The sequence below is a fragment of the Cherax quadricarinatus genome, chromosome 31 (assembly GCF_038502225.1).
Source record: "Cherax quadricarinatus isolate ZL_2023a chromosome 31, ASM3850222v1, whole genome shotgun sequence".
NCBI classification, from domain to species: Eukaryota; Metazoa; Arthropoda; class Malacostraca; order Decapoda; family Parastacidae; genus Cherax; species Cherax quadricarinatus.
The window spans coordinates 26,572,485-26,598,558 of NC_091322.1; the positions used below are offsets into that span (position 1 = coordinate 26,572,485).

The 26,074-nt window shown below is 42.8% G+C and overlaps 2 protein-coding genes across 10 annotated transcripts in view; both read right to left on the reverse strand.

Annotated features, from left to right (window-relative positions):
• Slik (Sterile20-like kinase) overlaps window positions 1–4,172 on the reverse strand; it is an 82,352-nt gene extending 78,180 nt beyond the window's left edge. For 4 of the 9 annotated variants that reach the window (XM_070090273.1, XM_070090276.1, XM_070090274.1 and 1 more), the window contains exon 1: window positions 3,803–3,988. The gene's annotated coding sequence lies outside the window, so the exon portion shown is untranslated. Of the gene's footprint in view, window positions 1–3,802; window positions 3,989–4,047 lie in introns of those variants that run through there. The other 5 variants (XM_070090280.1, XM_070090278.1, XM_070090277.1 and 2 more) reach the window with 2 other exon arrangements.
• Window positions 4,173–11,358: 7,186 nt separating this feature from the next.
• Window positions 11,359–26,074, reverse strand: part of LOC128698973 (mucin-5AC-like) — a 32,987-nt gene continuing 18,271 nt past the window's right edge. The window contains exons 7-14 of the mRNA XM_070090404.1: window positions 23,806–24,589; window positions 23,013–23,208; window positions 15,766–15,913; window positions 15,041–15,185; window positions 13,717–13,848; window positions 13,123–13,245; window positions 12,754–12,898; window positions 11,359–12,443 (exon numbers count right to left, since the gene is read on the reverse strand). Of these exons, the coding sequence (XP_069946505.1) occupies window positions 11,994–12,443; window positions 12,754–12,898; window positions 13,123–13,245; window positions 13,717–13,848; window positions 15,041–15,185; window positions 15,766–15,913; window positions 23,013–23,208; window positions 23,806–24,589 (2,123 nt within the window). The 3' untranslated portion in view covers window positions 11,359–11,993. The remainder of the gene's footprint in view (window positions 12,444–12,753; window positions 12,899–13,122; window positions 13,246–13,716; window positions 13,849–15,040; window positions 15,186–15,765; window positions 15,914–23,012; window positions 23,209–23,805; window positions 24,590–26,074) is intronic.

Below are 26,074 nucleotides of genomic sequence, written 5' to 3' on the forward strand. Positions count from 1 at the left end.
ACAAAAAAAAAAGATCTACTTTTTTTACATACTTTCAAATGTTGAAAAAACGTATATACAGTGGTCCCTCATTTTTCGTAATTAACCCGTTCCTGGAGCAGCTACTATAAATGAAATTTATGATTTGCGAATCAATTTTCCCCATAAGAAATAATGTAAATACAATTAATCTGTTCCAGACACCCAGAAGTATTAAAACAAAAAAATTTTTTACATGAAATATATATGTAGTACATAAACAATACAATGGGAAATGATGAGTGAAACATTAACAGCATAACACTTACCTTTATTGGAGATTCTTCTTATTGTATGTGAGACTGGAGGAGGAGAGAGATTGGATTGTTTACAGTTTGGAAGGGGAATCCCCTTCCAGCAACACCTCAGGTACCAATTGCTTCTTTGGGGTTGCTTCTCTTCTCTGTTTCTTAATGCCACTAGGACCACCTTGAGAGCCACTCTAGTCCTGTCTCGCAAAGTAACTGTGGAAAGAGCTCTGTTTCTGGCGTCTCTTTAACACTTCCCTAAAATGGCCCAAGACTTCGTCAATGTACATATTTCTCACCTTCTTTACCACAGGCTTGGCACTAGGAGCTTTCTTTGGAGCCATGGTAGCTTATTTAGTACTTGCAAGCACTAAAATGAGTGGAATATTATGAAATATTTCATAGGAGCACTTGAGGGGACCTTCACTCACTGGTAAACAATGCCAGACTGGCTGGGTAGGGAGGCCTCCCCGGCTCAAACCGTGCGTACACATCCCGGACGAACTACTATTCGCGAGTCAACCTATGAAAAGCAAGTCCATGTTTATACGAAAATACCCCTATGATTGGCAAAATTTACGATTGCCGAGAACTACGAAAAGTGAGGGACCACTGTACACGTTTGGACCGTTTACGGGTTAACATAAGAATGGGTAAGTAATGGTACAAGATATCAACATTAGAAAGAAAAAATGCAATTATAAGGAAACTACCAAGGACTTTTGCCCATGCAGTGGACTTCATCAAGTCACAAAAGACCTGTTTGTGACTTGATAAAACCCACCAAATATGGCAAATATCACAGATTCCACATGATTGAATTTGCCTCCTTAGTACATACTATAAAAATAAAGAGCATTGCAGTAGGCTTACTGATCCAGACAAAGCATATACCTATTTAATTTTCAAGGTCCATAAATTATATTCATCAGGAAATACTAAACTCATAGGAGTTATACACCACCTAGAGGAATGGGAGATAATCAGGTTCAATCTAAGGAGGGGGAGGTCAGGTCCAATTTTTTTTATCAAAGGCTAACTCATTAACATCAAGGATCATCCCTTAAGGGAGAAAGCTACCTTAATTACTATCCCATATTTTCACTAAATCTGAACTTATGGAGCTGAATCCATTGCCTTACAAATTTATTAACTTTTTTTCACTAAGATATTTGAAGAGGTAGATCATGGTAATGAATGATATTGTGTATATGGACTTCAGTAAGGCTTTTGACAGTCCCACATCAGAGACTATTGAGGGAAAGTAAGGCACATGGAATAGGAGAAATTTTTTCTCTACATAAATGACATAGATGAGGGCATAAAGAGCGACATATGCAAGTTTGCCGATGACACCAAAATAGGCCATCAAATTCATTCTGACGAGGACATTAGAGCACTCTAGGAAGATTTGAATAGATTGATGCAGTGGTTAGAAAAGTGGCAGATGCAGTTTAATATAGACAAATGCAAAGTTCTAAACATTGGACAGGAAAATAACCATGCCACATATAAACTAAATAATGTAGATCTTAATACTACTGATTGCGAAAAGGATTTGGGAGTTCTGGTTAGCAGTAATCTGAAACCAAGACAACAGTGCATAAGTGTTCACAATAAAGCTAACAGAATCCTTGGCTTCATATCAAGAAGCATAAATAATAGGAGTCCTCAGGTTGTTCTTCAACTCTATACATCCTTGGTTAGACCTCATTTAGATTATGCTGCACAGTTTTGGTCACCGTATTACAGAATGGATATAAATGCTCTGGAAAATGTACAAAGGAGGATGACAAAGTTGATCCCATGTATCAGAAATTTTCCCTATGAGGACAGACTGAGGGCCCTGAATCTGCACTCTCTAGAAAAGCATAGAATTAGGGGGATATGATTGAGGTATATAAATGGAAGACAGGAATAAAGAAAGGGGATGTAAATCGCATGCTGAAAATATCTAGCCTAGACAGGACTTGCAGCAATGGTTTGAAGTTGGCAAAATTCAGATTCAGGAAGGATATAGGAAAGCACTGGTTTGGTAATAGATTATTATTATTATTATAATCAAAAAAGAAGCGCTAAGCCACAAGGATTTGGTAATAGAGTTGTGGATGAGTGGAACAAACTCCCGAGTACAGTTATAGAGGCTAAAACGTTGTGTAGTTTTAAAAATGGGTTAGATAAATACACGAGTGGGTGTGGGTGGGTGCGAGTTGGACCCATTTAGCTTGTGCTACTAGGTCAGTTGCCGTGTTCCTTCCTTAAGTGAATGTGACCTGACCTGACTAGGTTGGGGCATTGGCTTAAGCCAGTAGGAGACTTGGACCTGCCTCGCATGGGCCAGTAGACATGCTGCAGTGTTCCTTCTTTGTTATGTTCTTATGTTCTTGAGATCTTTCCTGGTTAAGTATCCTCAGCACCTTATTTCTCCTTTATTCATACATGTCTCCCAATTGCATACTTTAATCATCTCCCTCCCCATTCTACATCTTTTAAGAAGCATTGTTTCAGGGTTCTCAATCTATGTTGATAGGTTTTCTTTTTCTGTGTTCACAAGGACCCTAATGGAAATGAGTCACTTTGGCTGGCATTTTTGGGTTAATGTAGGTAATTTACACTATGCGTGATAATTGTATCGATGTGTACCCGTGCCTAAATAAACTTACATGGGCAAGTGCTGAACTCATTACGGTCATACAGGACCTGGGGAATAGGAGTCATTAAGGTTATCTGCAAGACAAGGAGGGCAAGCCTCATTCACAAGATCAAGAGCCCCTTAAAAGCATCATGGAATAACACACCGATAACTGCAATTAGGAGACAAACTTAAGACATTTCGATCTGGCTTGTACTATCAAGACACCTCCCCTAAGGGGTATAGTCATACGAAATATCCCAAATACGGTGGATAAAATGTCAATTTTTCTGTTTAGTGATGTGGAGTGTACCAATAATAATGTAGACAAGACAAGTGTATTAGCAGGGTACTGCTGATATTTCAGTCATAGGACGTTTTACATTATTATTATTATTATAATTATAATCAAAAAGAAGCGCTAAGCCACAAGGGCTATACAGCGCTGCAGGACGTTTTACAATCTAATTAAAGGATCCCACAAACAAAACTTCTCCACAATATCTTAATACTTAGCAAGTTTATTTAAGTGCAATTACGCAAGATTAAACCTTCCCCAAAAGTAGTTGGCGAGTGTGTAGGAGAGAACCTGCAAGTCAGGTCAACTAGGACACACCAACTCGTTTCTGCAGGAGCAAGTCACTTCATTCCGTTGCATTTCACTCATTTCACCCCTAAAACCACCACCTCCCACAACCTGGAGGATCTTAACAGATATAGGTGCCTGGGTGAGCCCATGGTGGAGGCCGAGGAGGTCAAAAAGGCATCAGGAAGTAACTTTGAAGGGTCACTCTTAAGACTTCCTCATTAAAACATTTCTGGAGGGGGGGAGGGGAAGAGAAAAACTTAAAAACAGTAAACAAGATACAGACTCTCCCTCCCAGGCCCGCCCCGCCGCCCTCACCTGCAAAACTCAACAGCGTGAATCCTTGGAGGTTCCGCAGGGTACCACGGAGCATAACCAGAGTAAACCACTCGCCCACAAATGGCTAATATAAGCCCTGATACGTTATCACAGCCTCCACGCCATATTGTGTACCACCACACCTCAGGTAGGCTCGCCCGCTAGCTCGCCCCAGCTTCCCACTCCACCTGCAACGAGTCTACCTCCTCCCTGCCCGTTTTCTCACATTAGAACACATAATTTACCTCTTATATTACCCTCTAGAATGGCTAATTTGTAGGCACAGTCTGTGGGATGAGAGGTAAATGGGCTGAGGGTTCGGATGTGAGGGCCAGGTGGGGGGGGTGAGCGTGTGGAAGCTCTGAATGGTGAATGAAGTTAATGGTTCACTCCAACTATGTCATTGTTTCAAAGAACACTGCCCTGCTTCACACTCCTACCTCATTCATATACTTACAATGTTCCTGCTTTCCATACATTAACATTTTATCGTCAAACGTAACTCCATCACGCAAAAAAAAAAAAAATACAAAGCACAAATGATAAATTTATATAGTATATTACACCTGTGTCATCTTAGAATTTTATAGATTTAATCATTACTCGCCACTTCTTTCTTCCCTAAAATAAAATAAGGCTTGATTATCTAGTAAATCGAGTGTACTTTAATGGTGAGGTGTATAGTACTTTCGGCTGACAAACGGGGGACCCGGGTTTAGTCCTGGAGCTGGTTAACAGGTTGGACATTTTAAGATAAAATAAGATAAGATTTCGTTCGGATTTTTAACCCCGGAGGGTTAGCCACCCAGGATAACCCAAGAAAGTCAGTGCGTCATCGAGGACTGTCTAACTTATTTCCATTGGGGTCCTTAATCTTGTCCCCCAGGATGCGACCCACACCAGTCGACTAACACCCAGGTACCTATTTGCTGCTAGGTGAACAGGACAATAGGTGTAAGGAAACGTGTCGGAATTTCCACCCGCCGGGAATCGAACCCGGGCCCTCCGTGTGTGAAGCGGGAGCTTTAGCCACCAGACCACCGGGCCACCAACACATGTTACCTTCGTTAATCTAGCAGTAATTAGGGTCATTAATAAGTTCACATCCGGTCTGAGTTGATTGTTAACTTATTCCTTAAAATGTTCAATATTAGGTGGGTTTGCTTAGTGGAAATGGTAACTTAATCTAAGTAAACCCATCGTAACCCAACCTAAAATCATCTAACGCATCTTAACCTTACTCTGCCAGCGGTAGATGTGGGAGTGGTGCGTCTTTGTTTACATTCGATGCGTCTTTGTTTACTTTGTTGTGATTGGCCAGCTTCGGTACACGACTTAAAACTAACTTTAATAAATAACAAAAAAAGGCACAATACCGTGACTGGAACTAACTTTAATTATCTTTGGCGTGTCATACAAAAATAAATGTTAATATCTCCCAGGATACATTTTTGCACAAGAAATAACATCTGTCGTCAGGGTATAGAAAACATGTTCGTATTTTACATAAAATATAACTCATGACTTCTGACCCGGACCTAAATTCATTATTAACCGTTCTTATCGGTGCGTTGACACACATTTGAGGGTCGCATCCTGGGGATGAGAACCAAAGGGATTGAGTAGCAACAAGCCACATTTATTGGTTTTCTTGGGTTGCTATTTCTCGGAGTTAATCGAATAAATCCTTCGAGACAACTCCAGTAATCGTCCTACTTTCCCTGGGATAAGTGACCTGGAGTTCTTTACTAATGATCATTAGGAGTGACCTAGGTCCCAAGACTGATATGTATCGAAGATAAGATGTCCCCGATGTATGAACTTGCATCTTCTCTGTGAGTTACATAGAGAATGCCTCTCCCGATAGGGTTTATTATTTTTAAAGCTATGTATCTTAGTGGGAGGTTCGAATTAGTTTTGGTCTGTGTAGGCATTAGAAATTAGTTTCCATGTGATAACGTGTAGATGCCTCTTCGGATTTGCTTCAGATCTTCGATGATAATGCTGAACTACATTAGAAACGTTTGCCGCACTCTGTACTATTCAGTTTGCGTTCAGTGAGGTAGATGGGGATGGACTAGTGAGATATGGGCGGTACCTTTCTCGGATCACCTGGGTAGAGGGAAAGTGAGCTTACGGGGATACCGTTCTCGGACCATTGAGGTAGAAGAGGCTGGGCTTATAGATATGGGTATACTTGGATCATTGAAGTAGAAGGGACTAGGCTTATGAGATACAGATACAGATGCTAATGCCGGAAAAAAAATCCCCCCCCCAGTACCAACAATACCACCAGTCCGATGACATTCTTCTTTGCAAATATACAGGGTCTAAAGCCAGCAACAAACAACAAAATACCTTTCATCCGTGGACTGCTTGCAGAGGAAAAGGCAATGTTCGCGGCTTTCACTGAGACCCACATAAAGGATCACTTGGACAACGAAATATGGATCCCAGGTTACAACCTATACAGATGTGACAGAGTGAACAGGCAAAAGGGGGGGGGTTGGCCTGTACATTGCAGAGTCACTTGTTTGCACAGAACTGCTTAATGCCTCAAATGATATAGTGGAAGTTTTAGCAGTAAAGGTCGAGAACCAAAACCTAGTCATTGTGGTAGTCTACAAGCCTCCGGATGCAACATCCCAGCAATTCCAGGAACAGCTGTTAAAAATTGACCACTGTCTGGAAAATCTTCCAGCTCCTGCACCCAACATCTTGCTCCTGGGGGATTTCAACTTAAGGCACCTAAAATGGAGGAATATAGCAAATAATATTGTTGCAGTAATAACACCAGGAGGCAGCTCTGATGAAAACTCACACTCACACGAGATTTTAAATCTCTGCACAAAATTCAATTTAAACCAGCAAATAATAGAGCCTACTAGACTGGACAATACACTAGACCTCATCTTCACTAACAATGATGATCTGATAAGAAATGTCACCATATCAAAAACAATATACTCAGATCACAACATAATTGAGGTTCAGACATGTATGCGTGGAGCCCCAGACCGACATAATGAGACTAGTCACGAGGGAGCATTCACTAAATTCAACTTCAATAACAAAAACATAAAGTGGGACCAAGTAAACCAAGTCCAAACCGATATAAGCTGGGAAGATATACTAAGCAACACAGACCCCAACTTATGCCTAGAACAGATTAACTTGGTGGCACTCGATGTATGCACAAGGCTTATTCCTCTAAGAAAAAGGAGGAGTAGATGTAAAATAGAAAGAGACAGGCGCTCCCTTTACAGGCGACGGAAAAGAATAACAGAGCGGCTAAAGGAGGTCAATATATCTGAAATGCGTAGGGAGACACTGGTCAGAGAAATAGCAAGCATCGAACTTAAGCTAAAGGAATCTTATAGGAGTCAGGAATCGTGGGAAGAACTAAAAGCCATAAATGAAATCGAAAGAAACCCAAAGTATTTCTTCTCCTATGCCAAATCAAAGTCGAGAACAACGTCCAGTATTGGGCCCCTACTTAAACAAGATGGGTCCTACACAGATGACAGCAAGGAAATGAGTGAGCTACTCAAGTCCCAATATAACTCAGTTTTTAGCAAGCCGCTAACCAGACTGAGAGTCGAAGATCAAAATGAATTTTTTATGAGAGAGCCACAAAATTTGGTTAACACAAGCCTATCCGATGTTATCCTGACGCCAAATGACTTCGAACAGGCGATAAATGACATGCCCATGCACTCTGCCCCAGGGCCAGACTCATGGAACTCCGTGTTCATCAAGAACTTCAAGAAGCCCCTATCACGAGTCTTTTCCATCCTATGGAGAGGGAGCATGGACACGGGGGTCGTCCCACAGTTACTAAAAACAACAGACATAGCCCCACTCCACAAAGGGGGCAGTAAAGCAAAGAACTACAGACCGATAGCACTAACATCCCATATCATAAAAATCTTTGAAAGGGTCCTAAGAAGCAAGATCACCACCCATCTAGAAACCCATCAGTTACACAACCCAGGGCAACATGGGTTTAGAACAGGTCGCTCCTGTCTGTCTCAACTATTGGATCACTACGACAAGGTCCTAAATGCACTAGAAGACAAAAAGAATGCAGATGTAATATATACAGACTTTGCAAAAGCCTTCGACAAGTGTGACCATGGCGTAATAGCGCACAAAATGCGTGCTAAAGGAATAACAGGAAAAGTCGGTCGATGGATCTATAATTTCCTCACTAACAGAACACAGAGAGTAGTAGTCAACAGAGTAAAGTCCGAGGCAGGCACGGTGAAAAGCTCTGTTCCACAAGGCACAGTACTCGCTCCCATCTTGTTCCTCATCCTCATATCTGACATAGACAAGGATGTCAGCCACAGCACCGTGTCTTCCTTTGCAGATGACACCCGAATCTACATGACAGTGTCTTCCATTGCAGACACTGCAAGGCTCCAGGCGGACATCAACCAAATTTTTCAGTGGGCTGCAGAAAACAATATAAAGTTCAACGATGAGAAATTTCAATTACTCAGATATGGTAAACACGAGGAAATTAAATCTTCATCAGAGTACAAAACAAATTCTGGCCACAAAATAGAGCGAAATACCAACGTCAAAGACCTGGGAGTGATCATGTCGGAGGATCTCACCTTCAAGGACCATAACATTGTATCGATCGCATCTGCTAGAAAAATGACAGGATGGATAATGAGAACCTTCAAAACGAGGGATGCCAAGCCCATGATGACACTCTTCAGGTCACTTGTTCTATCTAGGCTGGAATATTGCTGCACACTAACAGCACCTTTCAAGGCAGGTGAAATTGCTGACCTAGAAAATGTACAGAGAACCTTCACGGCGCGCATAACGGAGATAAAACACCTCAATTACTGGGAGCGCTTGAGGTTCCTGAACCTGTATTCCCTGGAACGCAGGCGGGAGAGATACATGATTATATACACCTGGAAAATCCTAGAGGGACTAGTACCGAACTTCCACACGAAAATCACTCACTACGAAAGCAAAAGGCATGGCAGACGATGCAACATCCCCCCAATGAAAAGCAGGGGTGTCACTAGCACGTTAAGAGACCATACAATAAGTGTCAAGGGCCCGAGACTGTTCAACTGCCTTCCAGCATACATAGGCTGGATTACCAACAGACCCCTGGCAGTCTTCAAGCTGGCACTGGACAAGCACCTAAAGTCGGTACCTGACCAGCCGGGCTGTGGCTCGTACGTTGGTTTGCGTGCAGCCAGCAGTAACAGCCTGGTTGATCAGGCTCTGATCCACCAGGAGGCCTGGTCACAGACCGGGCTGCGGGGGCGTTGACCCCCGGAACTCTCTCCAGGTAAACTCCAGGTAATGGCGTAATAGCGCACAAAATGCGTGCTAAAGGAATAACAGGAAAAGTCGGTCGATGGATCTATAATTTCCTCGCTAACAGAACACAGAGAGTAGTCGTCAACAGAGTAAAGTCCGAGGCAGCTACGGTGAAAAGCTCTGTTCCACAAGGCACAGTACTCGCTCCCATCTTGTTCCTCATCCTCATATCCGACATAGACAAGGATGTCAGCCACAGCACCGTGTCTTCCTTTGCAGATGACACCCGAATCTGCATAACAGTGTCTTCCATTGCAGACACTGCAAGGCTCCAGGCGGACATCAACCAAATCTTTCAGTGGGCTGCAGAAAACAATATGAAGTTCAACGATGAGAAATTTCAATTACTCAGATATGGTAAACACGAGGAAATTAAATCTTCATCAGAGTACAAAACAAATTCTGGCCACAAAATAGAGCGAAACACCAACGTCAAAGACCTGGGAGTGATCATGTCGGAGGATCTCACCTTCAAGGACCATAACATTGTATCAATCGCATCTGCTAGAAAAATGACAGGATGGATAATGAGAACCTTCAAAACTAGGGAGGCCAAGCCCATGATGACACTCTTCATGTCACTTGTTCTATCTAGGCTGGAATATTGCTGCACACTAACAGCACCTTTCAAGGCAGGTGAAATTGATGACCTAGAAAATGTACAGAGAACCTTCACGGCGCGCATAACGGAGATGAAACACCTCAATTACTGGGAGCGCTTGAGGTTCCTAAACCTGTATTCCCTGGAACGCAGGCGGGAGAGATACATCATTATATACGCCTGGAAAATCCTAGAGGGACTAGTATCGAACTTGCACACGAAAATTACTCACTACGAAAGCAAAAGACTTGGCAGACGATGCAACATCCCCCCAATGAAAAGCAGGGGTGTCACTAGCACGATAAGAGACCATACAATAAGTGTCAGGGGCCCGAGACTGTTCAACTGCCTCCCAGCATACATAAGGGGGATTACCAACAGACCCCTGGCAGTCTTCAAGCTGGCACTGGACAAGCACCTAAAGTCAGTTCCTGACCAGCCGGGCTGTGGCTCGTACGTTGGTTTGCGTGCAGCCAGCAGCAGCAGCCTGGTTGATCAGGCTCTGATCCACCAGGAGGCCTGGTCACAGACCGGGCCGCGGGGGCGTTGACCCCCGGAACTCTCTCCAGGTAAACTCCAGGTATACGGGGTGCTTGTCTTTGATCATTGAGGTAGAAGGGGCTAGGCTTATGGGATACGGGGATAATTTTCTTGGATAACTGAGGTAGATAGGGCTAAGTGTATGAAATTCTGGAATATCCGTACTGATGGATGGGTAGCAATTGGCTTTGATCATAGGACAGCGAGGGGTAGCTTTAATGCCTTGGATCAAGTGCCCTTCACCAGCATCAAGGAAAACTCATCTTAAATGCAATACAAAATTTCAGTAATACGATGCAAAATTAATAATCTACAAGAGGACCAAGTTGATATAAGGCACATACACATATTTAAGTATAAGTGATACACATTTTTTTCAATTGTTTATTTTTTTTTCAGGTTAGGTACAAGTATTCGAATGACATATAACCTCACATATATAACAAATAAGTTAGTTTACCAACTCACTCACATCACCTCGCTACTGATCAGTTTGTGTTTCATTACCACTGCAAGTTGCCTTAGCTAACATAATGCTGGGTTCTAGTCCCTGGACCCATAATGCACTTGTAATCTTTTAAATACCGTCCACAGATAGGCTTTGCAGTGTCTGTATGCATTATAAAACTATTCAGCACATAGCGCTGTATGACCCTTGTAGGTTTAGCGCTTCTTTATGATTATAAAAATAATAATATAAAGGATTCACTAATTTAGAAACAATTTAATTTTACACTTTATCTGCTCAACAAAAAAAAATAATAATATTTGGTCCATGAACCTTAAATTAAATGCATTCTACAGCAGGAAGAAACTACAGGGAATTTGGAATCCACAAATATTTCATGAAAATACAGGCTTTGTTTATTCTACATGAAATTAGAGAGTACTGTAGCATTACAGATATATATAACATAAACTTTGTAATAAAGTTGGTAGAATTACCGACAATATGTAAAATAAAAGGACACAAGTGCAACTAATGTGACATTTATTGTGGCAACGTTTCGCTCTCCAGGAGCTTTATCAAGCCATTAATGGTAAGGGCTTGATAAAGCTCCTGGAGAGCGAAACGTTGCCACAATAAATGTCACATTAGTTGCACTTGTGTCCTTTTACTTAACATAAACTTTAATGAAAACATATAGGACAGGTCTTGTATGTCCACAATGAAAAACAATATAAATCTTACAATGAATAATGTCCAAGAATGAATTTCTAAGCTCTATAATTATGGCGCAGGTTGCCAGCAGAATTATACAGTATGTTCTTACAAAATGTATTATCAGAGAGGGAAAGGAGAGAAGGTAAATGGAAGACTACTGTATCTCCATTATACGCCTATATGTCTATGAAATCACCTGTATCTAACCTGACTGAAGCTCATCTAACCTTATCTTACAAGGCATCACAGCATCAGTCACCCATTCTTGCAAGTGTCAAGATGGTGGAGTCTTCAAGCAGTGTGTTGCTTATTATTGTCAGCGGCTGACTAACCAATGAATGAGCATTTCTTATGTCATCAAGTCCTCCACCTGAATGGTATGTTTGCCTAACCTACTTTAAGGTTATACTAATGTAACCTGTGCGTGTTGTGCATTCAGAGCTAAAGATCCCATTATACTATATCATTTATAAAGCTTTAAGATGTATTAATCAGGCACAATTAGCACATAAATGCGCAGGATAAAGCAATCATCTTTGTGCAAGCAGAATTACTGAGAGTGAGACTGTGAAGACATGAGTCAGGAGGTTGGCGCATCCCGAGTTTTGCGTAACCTCGGCTTCCACTTCATCGTGCACTATGTCTGCATCAGTACGGAAGTCTCCGGTCGCAGCAGGAGGCAACGTATCCGGACGCAGGGGAAGCGGGGCTTGCGGGAAAGCCTGCGACGTCACGAGGACACCAGGGATTGGTTGACTTGACAGTGACGTCTTAGGGAAGGGCATGAGTGAATTACGGAGTGATGATGTCACGGGTAACGCTGGGATTGACTCACTCGCTGGTGAGGTCATGGAGTCAGCAGTCTGGCGGGAGGTTGTGTAGGGCGTGGCGGAAGGAAGGAGGCGGTCGAAGTCAGAGTCAAGGGGCGAAGTCACTGGCTGGTCATCTGAGGTCACAACAGTCACAGCAGAGCTGGAGGCCTGCAGTGGAACCGCACCACCTGTCATTTCCAAGCCTTCAAACCTTCCATATACATACAATAATTCTTTCATTAATTTCAAACTACAGGTCGTTACCCGTGCTCTAATTACACCCACAATAAATAACACTTATACAATTCACATATATCACACTGGAACTATATGCAGCAATCTATCACATCAAACCGGACATGAAAAAAGACAGTTGCAATCATGTGGTCTACACTTAGGTTGGGCTGGAAAAAGCTGCAAGCTGAAAGGGCAGATGTAGGCTTCAAAGAGCCTACTGGACCTGCTGAGGGAGGCTTACACTCTGCAGGGGGTCGGCGAAGACACACGCCACTGGCAGGGGAAAGTCGAAGAGGAAGGGTCGAGGGTGCGTGTCTCGAGGCTGTAGGGCGAGCAGAGGACGAGCCTGCAGCAGAGGTCGGCAGCCTTGTCTGCGGGCAAGCGAACTGTGGGCACACAAAAGTTCACTTTAGTTCCTGGTCTAGGTGAGCCAGGCTAATAACTACCAGAAACAAATTGGAAAAGCAACTTATTTTATGTGCAACAGAGGTCAACCCTTCCAGTCGATCGAATGTTAGGTGGAAGGACCAGGAGTCAGAGCTCGATCTGTAAATTCCGCTATGCAATTACATAGGCACACTAAGTGGGCACCCTTCACCTTCGTACCCACCTGCAGGTGGTTACAGTGACTGGCTGGGTGAAAGGAGGCGTCTGCATAATGACGAACCAGCTGCCCAACACATCCTGTGCCCAGCTCAGATGAACAGTCTTCTCCACGCTGTCACACTCCACGCTGCAACGTATAATGATGTTATCTACTATACAAAACATATTTAAACAAAAATTTATGAAATATGATATAGCCTAAGGCTCTAGAGTCTAGTTTATATCAGTCCATTCAATTCATGTAAAGCACCTCCGAACTGAACTACATAAGAATTTAATGGCATAGTATATTTTCAAGTTAAATAATATTTTAAATTATAATTCCCAAGTTCTCCAACCACATTACACTTTCTAAATCAATTGCCAGAGAGCCACTGTATGCCAGTCAGGTACTAACAACCTGCTACTGCCATAATCTGGTACAAGCTAGAGAGATACTCGCACGAACACCAACAGTAAACCCCATGCGTTTACTTCGTTCAGTATCTTAGATATTTAAGTATTCCAACCAGGGTCCCAGTGTATCCTACACAAATGCTACCGTGTTCCAGAGGAATCGAAAGTGAAGACGGTGGGAGAAAGGTAGATAATGGGCTACCTGGTATCTATGTTGGGGAACTGGTCGAGGGCAGCTGACAGGTGAAGGGAAGGTTCCGGCAGATCTGCCAGTACCTCGCGGATCTCCGATATCTCCTCCCGGTATTTGTCTACGAGGGAGGACGCCAGCTCACTGTCAGAGAGGGAGAGACAAAAATAAGAACCCCAAAACAATAACAAAAATAATACTATTGGTACAAACCATAAACAACATTAATGACAATCCTATTAATAACTAGTACAATAATAATGTCATCAGTAATATAAAATCTGGTCATTAGGAGAAAACTTCTATGACTAACTACATGTGGCGTTGGCGTTGAAGTTTTGTACAGTTAAAGACAGTATTGTGTAGTGCTATGCAGTATATTACAATATACTGCCATGCAGGATCATTAGTCTGTTCGGTAGCATGGGTTCGGATCCCACCAGTTCGTCACGTACTAATATATCACATTTTTCAGAAAGATCGACAGTATACGATGCAATATAAATGTGCCCATCACTCCTGACTATAAAATGAAAATTTCACTATATCATGAGAATATAAGGAAGGACTGGAGGCCCATCTAGCTACATTATACACACATGAGGTTACAACCATAACAGACTATGACTGCCCGGTTTTAGATGTTGTAGAGTTGTGTACTGTCGATCATCCCTCAAAATGCGATTTAGGTAAGAGCTAAAGGCTTTACAGTCCTGTGTCTAAGTACAAGACCAAGTGTGGAAGATTTTGTACAGTTGCCCAGGCAGTATGGTCGTGATCTTGCGTGTATGAGGTCCCCGGGTTAGTCCTCAGTACTCCTTACATAATTTGTTACTTAACTGTTATGTAAGAAATTACAATAAATGCGTGACTGCAAATATCAAACAAAAATACCACAATGAGAAAATAAACAGAAAAAAAAAACATTTATTTTTTCCACTGTGGTAGTTTTTATTGTGAAATATATTTTATAAAATCAGAAATCTCTAACAAACTCACACGAAGTGCTTCGATATGGTCGATAATACTTATACTTTTCACCACAAACTGAAATTTCATAATCACAAGGTCAGCACTCGACTCTCTATTAATCCTTGATTTTTCAGATGTTGATATTGGTGGTGTAGTGGTACTGGCGAAATGCTGGTTGTGGTAATGGTAGTGTAGTAGCGATTGTGACATGATTGTTGTAGTAATTGTGATGTAATAGTGATGGTGCCAATGGTTGATGTGGTGACTGTGATGTAATAGCGCTACTGAAATATGGTTAAGGTTGGTGGAGCAGTGATAATGATATCGTTGTTATATTGATGGGACTACCCTTGGGAACACATACCTCGGATATCCCATCGGCATGAGGCAGAAGGACCTGTTCGTGGGGTGTGTGGCGCAGATGGGAGCCTCCTTCAGGTACGCCGGCAGCTTGGCCAGCTCTTCTTGTATCACCTGACGTGGAGGACCACCTGAGCTAGGGGATCCTCCTGCACACGCAAGATGGTGATATTGTTTACTGATCCATGTCATTGCAAATCAAAGCCAGTATTATTAGGTGCTATACTAAGACGCAACGAAAATTAAACCAATAGAAAAAACAAACAGGAAAACATAGTAAGCATCTTGAGAAGATTAGATTTTGCCACCGAAGTGGCTAGTTTATTGGGCACCCCATATCCATCCAGTGGACGGTAGCGCAAGAGCATATAGATACACAAAAGGCCTAGGAACTAGGCCCCAAAAAGGATTAACAGGAGTACACTTGGACTTATATTACTTGAGAAGAAAGAGGTTGAAGTAGCTTTACAAAGTTAAAAAAGTTTATGCGAAATGATGCCCTCTCTGTATTAGTATTTCGCTAATGTAATAACACTGAGAGGAAAAATTATGGCCGAGCGTTGTTAAGTATGGTTCTTGTGGTTAAGAATCGCAGAGGAATGCTGGAAGTGAAAAGGTATCAGCCCAACGAAGCATAAATAAATAATAAGAGTGATAAAATATGATCGAACACTTCGTCGTTCGCCTGCGCCCCCCTCCCGAAAAAAAAAATGTAGGTAACCTACGTACCTGTGGTATTAGGTGGTCTTGACAGGTCACCGAACTCTGGGAAGCCTCCTGACGAAGGTGGGAACGGAAGACCATCTGCTCCCACTAGCTGGGGCATGGGAGGTTTCCTGTCGCCCAAGGTGTTCGCCTGAGACCCCTGCTGAGAGTGCTGCGGGTGGGAGAGACCTGTGTGTTACAATACTCAATACAGGGAACTCCCGTCGGAGGCGAAGCCTGCCTGGACTTCACGAAAAGTGTATGTGTGTGTGTGTGTGTGTGTGTGTGTGTGTGTGTGTGTGTGTGTGTGTGTGTGTGTGTGTGTGTGTGTGTGTGTGTGTGTGACTCAACAATCAATATTTGCACCAATAACTCATTACAGTTGTGACTGGGTGTGGAAGTGTGAATTGCTCATTACTCTATAATTTGTTCATGATTGTAGCCATGTATAAACGTAAATAACCATTCTTACAGGATTCATTACCTTTGTAACTTGTGAGTTCATTACCTTTGTACCTAGTTCAGCTATCAAAACTTTGGGGCCCAGTCCCTGGACCCATTACGTATCTCTGTGTAATATCTGTAATCTCAGTGTATACACTGAGAGTTCACTATAATCCCTATTGTAGGCTTTAAAGTGTTCTTGACCGATGTTGAAAACGTTATACGTAACCTTAATGACCCTCGTGTAGTCGATAAGCTTTAAACGTAATAAACCAAGTGCAGGGGAAGGGGCTGCCTTGTGGCTGATGACGGGCTCTTGATTCAAAGAATTACAGCTACACTAATATTCCTTGGGTGAAACTTATTACCTCCAGTTCCCAAGGATATGAGGGAGTTGTTAATCAGGCAAATCTGTTAGCAATTCATTGATTTACACACACACACACACACACACACACACACACACACACACACACACACACACACACACACACACACACACACACACACACACACACACACACACACACACACACACACACACACACACACACACACACACACACACACACACACACTAACAAAACCGAACAGGCCAAGTGTCTTATCGACAAGTGCCCTTGACAAAATGTTAACTAAAATAACTAACACACAGGAAGTAAAACAATCTGTAGAGTGAAGCAGTAGAGGCAGGATCCACATATAGCTTGAAAAAGAGGTACGATAAGGCTCTTGGAACCAGGAAAGAGTGGACCTAGTAGCGACGAGCGAAGGGGAGAGGCCAGGAGCTGTGAATCGACCCCTGCAATCACATATAGGTGAACACACACACATAGTCATGGTAGCAGAGAAAGAAAGAGGTGGAGCACTTGCAGCTAGGATGCAATACTCATGATTCACCCTAACAAAGAGTTCATGTCTTCTGACTCACACCTCCTCACACATATACACTAAGCAAGTCTCCTTATTTGGTTTCAAACTTAATGCAATACATATATATTATTTAAAAGATACACCGCACTGTGTGGCTACCCCTAATGTTTACGACATTTTAGAAGGTTAGAGCGAGAGGTAACTATTTACTTAGCCCACCCCATGGCTCATGCCGGATGGTTACCTTGCTGAATTAACTACAAGGTCGACTCGAATCCCTCAGGCAGGTAATGTAAAATATATTCAGCATAATTAAACTGGGTATTAATTCATGCCGCCACATCTTGGATAAGAGACGGCTAGGCTTTTTTCTTGGCGGTGTACGAATTAGAAATTAATAGAGGATGATAGGTGATTGTAGGGGCAGAATTACAACAAGCAGATGCCTGTGTATGCCAAGGAAGAGAGACATGCGAGGACAGGCTTTCATTGTGATATTGTTTAGCTCTTGTTTAGCTCTGTACAGAAATTTCATCTAGTCTGTTAGCCGACCTGATGAAGTTCTGTACTAAGTAAAACATTGCAAGAATAAAAATTCGTTCTAGATATGTGTCTTTTGTCGATTACTGTCATTAAAACGATGCTGTATCCACGTGTGTGGATACAGCGTATGGGTAGTGTATGGATATAGTGTACTGGCACAGTGTATGGATACAATAGAGGGTTGTTACGTGCATCAGATATCAGACAAGGTGAACGCTAGGAGTCAAGAGATGTGTACACCATTTCTATGATGATACACACCATCGCCTGTACATACATATATACATACACAATTTCACTTGTAAATCAAGGTTTACAAAGGCAAAGGAAAATTATGGAGGAATTTGAACCTATAAGAGAAAATTTGCACGTACTGTATTGCCTTCTAACTTCGATGTATTTAATATTATTATTATTGTTGTTGTTATTATAATAATGGAGAAACTCATGGATGATAAGTCTGATCAGAGGAAAGAGGGAAAACTCCGATTCCTAGGATCAAGAGCCCTTTACTAGCATGAAGACAACCAACCACTAGGCACAAAATATTTGAGATTAAACAATGTAAATATCACGGAGGATGAGAGGGAGAAGGAGGGAGGGAGAGAGAGAGAAGGAGGGAGGGAGAGAGAGAGAAGGAGGGAGGGAGAGAAAGAGAGAGAGGAGGGAGAGAGGGAGGAGGGAGGGAGAGAGAGAGAGAGAGAGAGAGAGAGAGAGAGAGAGAGAGAGAGAGAGAGAGAGAGAGAGAGAGAGAGAGAGAGAGAGAGAGAGAGAGAGAGAGAGAGAGTGACAGTCAATGTAACTTTTACTCATAACGTATACAATCTTTACTCACATGTACAATCTTCACTCACAACATGTACAAGCTACACTCACAACATGTGCACTCTTTATTCACAACATGTACACTCTTTACTCACATGTACTCTTTACTCACAACATGTACACTCTTTACTCACATGTACAATATACACTCACAACATGTACACTTTACTCACATGTATACTTTACTCACAGCATGTACAATCTACACTCACAACATGTACACTCTTTACTCACAACATGTACAATCTGCACTCACAACATGTACACTTTACTCACATGTACAATCTACACTTACAACATGTACACTTTACTCACATGTACAATCTACACTTACAACATGTACACTTTACTCACATGTACAATATACACTCACAACATGTACACTCTTTACTCACAACATGTACAATCTACACTCACAACATGTACACTTTACTCACATGTACAATCTACACTCACAACATGTACACACTTTACTCACAACATGTACAATCAACACTCACAACATGTACACTTTACTCACATGCACAATATACACTCACAACATGTACACACTTTACTCACAACATGTACAATCTACACTCACAACATGTACACACTTTACTCACAACATGTACAATATACACTCACAACATGTACAATCTACACTCACAACATGTACAATCAACACTCACAACCTGTACACTTTACTCACATGCACAATATACACTCACAACATGTACACACTTTACTCACAACATGTACAATCTACACTCACAACATGTACACACTTTACTCACAACATGTACAATATACACTCACAGCATGTACAATCTACACTCACAACATGTACACACTTTACTCACAACATGTACAATCTACACTCACAACATGTACAATCTACACTCACAACATGTACAATCTACACTCACAACATGTACAATCTACACTCACAACATGTACACTGTTCATGCACAGCATAATGATACCTTAAATTTAACCACATATAACAACTCAGGATGCTGTTTAACTCACGTATAAGAGGTGCCATATTATATAGACTTGTGGTCGTTTTACAGACTTGCAGCTATTATATTATACAGACGTGTGGTTGCTATATTCCAGGTGTATTGACTTTCACATCTGTGATAGGAAGCAGTCAGTATTGGTTTGAAAATAAGGTAGGGTAGCTCTAAATCGGTGACCATACGGGTTAGAGCTTCGTATAATGCGATACTGAGGGAGGTGTGAGCGTGGTTGCTATATTAAGAGGGCGTGATTAATATACTAGAGATGATCTGAACGGCGTGCTGCTACGAGGTGATCTGAACGGCGTGCTGCTACGAGGTGATCTGAACGGCGTGCTGCTACGAGGTGATCTGAACGGCGTGCCGCCAATAATACTCAAGACTTACGTTCCAGAACTGGCTTTTATAGGGAGAACGTCGAAGACTTTAATTTGAATTAAACACTGGTTATCCTGGTTAATAAACCAAGATAACCCAATGAAGCCAAGTCGTCAGGCTGGCTTATTTCCATTGGCTTCCTTTAATCTTGTTCCCCCCCCCAGGATGCAGCCCACACCAAAAGGCTAACACCCAGGTACCTACTTACTACTAGGTGAATAGGAGCAGCAGTAGGTGTAATGAAACATGATTATCGTTCCACTCGTCCGAGGATCGAACCTCAGATTCTCAGTGTGTGCCCCGAGACCGCTGCTAATTAAGCCAGGAACAATCCCTCCTCCCTCCTACTAAATATATGATCTACAACGCGTTTCGTCTCTTCATGGTCAAGACAGACAAAATACTGTGGAGCACAGACGGGGTAGACAAGGGGAGGCTGTTTACCCGGGAGATGCAACAAGAACAAGGGGGTGTGGTTGGTAATTACACACTCTGATGACCCAAAGGACTATCAGGAAACATCTCATCAACAAAAAGCGGATTCAACAGCAGATATGACAGGGCTATATCTTGTCGGCAGGACCATGATATGGGACCAAGGGCTAGAGCTTGGTCTTCGCAAGCACATGTAGGTAATTACAAAAAGGTCATCTTCACACACATACAGGAACCTTAACAAGGAGGCATTCACGACAGGCACACGTCAGGCCCAACTTGGAGTATGCCAGTATGGAATCCGCAGCTGATAAAGGATGTAAAGAAGCTGGAATACCCACTACAGTTTGCGACGAAACTAGTGCCAGAGTTGAGGTGTGTGAGTTATGAGACAGGTGAGAATAAATCGAACTTGACACCATTAGAAGACAGAAGGACCAGCGGTGACATGATTACGATATACAAAATATTCAGAGAAACTGACAGGATGAATCTGCTCGAGAGGCGGGTTACAGACACACCTTAAAAACACAGATGAGTCATAGAGAAGTTAGGAAATACTACTTTAGTCTAGGTAGGTAAAGCTGCAGTGGTAGGATTCATACATAGTTTAAAGAATAAGTATAATAAGGCTCAGTCAACCAGGAGGGTGAATCCAGTAGCGGCCAGCTGAGAAGTAGGGCGAGGAGATGAGATGAGACCCCTTCAACCAAAAATAGGTGAATACAGATAAATGAGTACACACCACACGCACATACAAACAGAACACACACACACACACACACACACACACACACACACACACACACACACACACACACACACACACACACACACACACACACACACACACACACACACACACGGGGCCAGGACCTGTGACTCGACCCCCGCAACCACAACTAGGTGAGAACACACACACTAACTACTACAAACACGCAAACATACATACGCGCGCACGGGGTCGTATCATATAACACGAGAGTCAGATATCTCTCACACAATATCTTATATATCCTGCCATGGTTGTTTCCCGTGACAGAGATCCGGTTTTATCACCGCTATGTCACTGTCAGTACTGTGTCATCGCCGTTTTAATGTCACTGCCACTACTGTGTCACCGTCACTTCTGTAGCACTGTCAGTACTGGGCCACTGTGTAACCTTCGGTTCTGCATCACTGTCAGCACTGTGTCTCTGTCAGCATTGTGTCACTGTCATCACCGTGTCACTGTCAGTGTGATATGTTGCTCTGGTCATCATCCACTTGAGATGGAATTTGTAAATTGTGCAACTCGCCAACTCTACCAGCCCGACCACTTCAGAGGGAGGGAGGTAATACAATAACTTCATTGTTCCTTCATTATGGGGAGAGTAAAGTTGGTCACAATCAGACATACGGCGTCTGGCATCCATGGAGATCAAAATGGCTCTGGCTGGTCTTGTGAAACCTGCTTCAGAGGGTGAAGCCACTTCTGAAGTCAGTGCTGGGGGACTTTGCAGTGGTTTTAATTCACTATATACGTTACTATGTCGTGAATCCCCCCTTGTCAGTTAGTTACTGATTATTAATCATTAGCATCATATTACTTTTGATCTGACTTTGGGCCACATTTTATTTTAAATGGTGCAGAGGTGACTAGCATTTTACCGAGAGGTAACGAGAAGCCGCGTTTGTACCCAGCATGACGCCAGTAAGGCGCTACTCTCATTGCTATCTCACTGTCAGTACTGTGTCACTGCCAGTGCTGTGTCAATGCCAGTACTGTGTCACTGTCATTACTTTGTCGTTAAATCCCCCAGGACTGACTTCAGAAGTGGCTTCACCCCTGTAAACTAGGTCTACAGTTAAGAACTTGAACCATTAGTTCAGTATGTCATGTTGACGGCAGGTACTGTACACAAATACAACAGGAAAGATACCTGGTACCCATCATTGTACTTTTCTCTCTGGTTTCGCTCTTCCGAGACCGAAACGTCGGCTATAATAAAGTTTCGCGCCGCACAAAGTGCCTTTCTACCAAACTCGACTCACGAAATCGCAATAACACGATTACAAACAAATCACACAGTTTTACGACTCACCTGCCATGGGTTCGATCCCCACCCATTCTGTGATTTGTCTTTCTACAAGTTTATTATTGTTATTATTATGGGAAAGCGCCAAAACCGTGAAAGTCATACGATAAGCTCTCAAGCATCCAACAACTCTCATACATTTTCTGTTTACTGAATTATCAATATTATTTCCCTAACATCTCTTTTTCATGACCTTTACTTAATCCCCCCCCTCTTCTACTAGTAAATTTTTTCCTAGTTCCCCTTCTATTCTCAGATGAAGGGTATAATACTGACAGTATGACGAACATAACGCGTGTACCTTGGGTATCTTTACTGAGACGTTTCGTCTGCATAGCTAGCAGGTGAAACGACTCTGAATAAAAATACCCAAACGTTGCACTTTTGTTTTATTCATTTCCCTCTATTACTATATTTTCCCATAATTCTCTCTTTCATTATCATATTTTTCCTTAATACCCTCTTCCAGATTTTCCATGAGCATCTTCAGTCACCTTGAAAGCAAGTAAGATCTTTGCTTATTATCTGTCTCCAACAACAATCATTCTCCCATTTTCTTTCCCTCCAGGATCCCCACTTCGTGTCATGTCTATCAAAGTTCCCGCCTTATCGGTCGAGCTCTTTAAAGACCCATCGTTTCTGCACGTCCTTCAGTCCCCACTGTTTGTGCTGCTCTTAAAGGAGTTCCCACCTTATCGGCCTCGTACGTTGCGTTGCCTTTTCTTCTCGTGAAGGGGGAGAGGACGTGATCATCGTCGTTGGTGTCAGTGCCTGGGAAGCGTCCGAAGTGAGTTCTTCGCAGCACATCCATCGTCAGCCTCTCCAGGTTGAGAGGGACGCCCGATGTCCCTGTGTGAATGCCACCCAGCACCACCTCCTCGCTCTCGCTGCAGTAGCAGTAACACGACAGGAAAGGGAGAAAGATAAGGCTACATGTTAAGTGTGTTGGTAAATCATGTGTTTGAAGCGATAAAAAGAACTGTGCGACATATATATAAAACACTTAGATTATTTGTAAAGTTGTTTGTATGATAATCAAAGAGGGTCCCCTATGTTTTCTCATTTGTTCTCATAGTTGTTTTCATTATTTTCTCCCTCTTGCTGTTTGTAGTGTTAATGTCTTTAACGTGATCTCTCTCTCTTGTGCTTTCCATATTCCATCTCTCACACCTCTCTCGTTCATTACAACTCTGCCTCTTCACTCTCCACAGCTTCTGTAGGGTTAACGCCTTTTAAACATGATCTCCCTCGCTTTTGTTCTCCATATTCCAACTCTCGCACCTCTCTCACTCTTTACAGCTCTACACACGAAATCGTAATGACACGATTGCACGATTGTAGCCAGCTGGCCCAGTGGCTAGCGCGTCGGTCTGGAGTTTTATGACTCTGATCGCGGGTTCTAACCCTGCCCGTGGTATGGTTTCTTTACAACTCTACCTCCTCACTCTCTACAGCTTCCCAACAACTTAACAAGATGAACCAACCTGAGATCCTCGTTGAACAAGTCGAAAGGGCGAGGCCTTCTGTGGCTCCCGAAGCTTGAGGAAACGCTGTCACTTTGTTTCCCTGGGAGGAATTGTCCGTTGTTAATGGTGGGGGGTGTCAAGTGGAAGATTGGGCTCGAGGTGGCAGTGGCTGGGGTCTTTGTAACGTGGAAGACTGGAGTGGTAGCCGGTTCCAAGGAGGAGGAAGGCGTGGAGGGAAGAATAGGGCGGAGGGTGGGCCCAAACGTCGGTCTTGGAGTACTTGGGATTTTCGGTGGCAAGTACGTAGTGGTGGGGATAAGTGGATTATGGGTGCTGGTGGGGAGGCTAGGGGAATGAGTGGTGGATGGGAGGGGCTGGAAATGAAAATTAGGCGAGCCTGGTAGAGGACTGGCAGTGACTGAGACTGGTGGGGAGGGTGTAGAAGAGGGAATAGATGGTGCATAAGATGTACTTGAAATAGAAGAGGATGAAAAATGTGGGGAGAGGGTGGTGGTGGTGCTGATTAAGGTAGAGATGGAGGAGAAGGGTGGATTGGTGGAGAAAGGAGGGACGGGTGTTGAAGAGAAATGTAGAATGGGTGCGGTTGAGAGAGGTGGAATGGGTGTGGTGGAGAAATGTGGAATGGATGTGGTGGAGAAAGGAGGGATGGGTGCTTCGGAGAACGGTGGTGGGTTGGAAGTAGTGATGGGCGTAAGGTACTGGTGCTGACCTCCATGTGGCCTCAGACCCACCCCGAGTACAACGGTAGAGGAATTGGTCGTCGGCGCCACCAGTGAATCCCCTGAGGAAATGCAAGGAAGTCATGAATGACTCTATGATGGCTCCGAAGGCTAGTAAGCGCTACTCAGACGCCGCAGTTGCCAGGCACCCAGCGTTATTATCCATACAGATTCAGCATAAATATAATAATCAGCACTTCAACCAAAATTACCATATTTATTCTATGCGTTAAACCCCTATGGATTATACATAATCCACAGCCAACAAAACAGTGGGGCCAGAGACAGGGCCATGGAAATAAGTCACTTTGGTTGACTTACTTTGGGCTACCCTAGGTAATTTACACTATGTATGATAATTATAGTCATGTGTACCTGTTTACCTGGAGACCTGGAGTTTACCTGGAGAGAGTTTCGGGGGTCAACGCCCCCGCGGCCCGGTCTGTGACCAGGCCTCCTGGTGGATCAGCGCCTGATCAACCAGGCTGTTGCTGCTGGCTGCACGCAAACCAACGTACGAGCCACAGCCCGGCTGATCAGGAACTGACTTTAGGTGCTTGTCCAGTGCCAGCTTGAAGACTGCCAGGGGTCTGTTGGTAATCCCCCTTATGTGTGCTGGGAGGCAGTTGAACAGTCTCGGGCCCCTGACACTTATTGTATGGTCTCTTAACGTGCTAGTGACACCCCTGCTTTTCATTGGGGGGATGGTGCATCGTCTGCCAAGTCTTTTGCTTACGTAGTGAGTGATTTTCGTGTGCAAGTTCGGTACTAGTCCCTCTAGGATTTTCCAGGTGTATATAATCATGTATCTCTCCCTCCTGCGTTCCAGGGAATACAGGTTTAGAAACCTCAAGCGCTCCCAGTAATTTAGGTGTTTTATCTCCGTTATGCGCGCCGTGAAAGTTCTCTGTACATTTTCTAGGTCGGCAATTTCACCTGCCTTGAAAGGTGCTGTTAGAGTGCAGCAATATTCCAGCCTAGATAGAACAAGTGACCTGAAGAGTGTCATCATGGGCTTGGCCTCCCTAGTTTTGAAGGTTCTCATTATCCATCCTGTCATTTTTCTAGCAGATGCGATTGATACAATGTTATGGTCCTTGAAGGTGAGATCCTCCGACATAATCACTCCCAGGTCTTTGACGTTGGTGTTTCGCTCTATTTCGTGGCCAGAATTTGTTTTGTACTCTGATGAAGATTTAATTTCCTCATGTTTACCATATCTGAGTAAATAAGAATTCTTAATTACTAACTACTAGTGGCACTGAATAAAATAAGTATATATTCATATAAGTATATATATATTCATATATATATATATATATATATATATATATATATATATATATATATATATTATATATATTATATATATATATATATATATATATATATATATATATATATATATATATATATATATATATATATATATATATATATATGGTAAAGCACTGCGTACCTTGTCCTAAGGTTCGTAGGTTCGATTCTCCTTCAGCCAAAGATCAGTGTTTGTGTATATTTCGCCTGCTCTCGCGAATTCCTTGCAT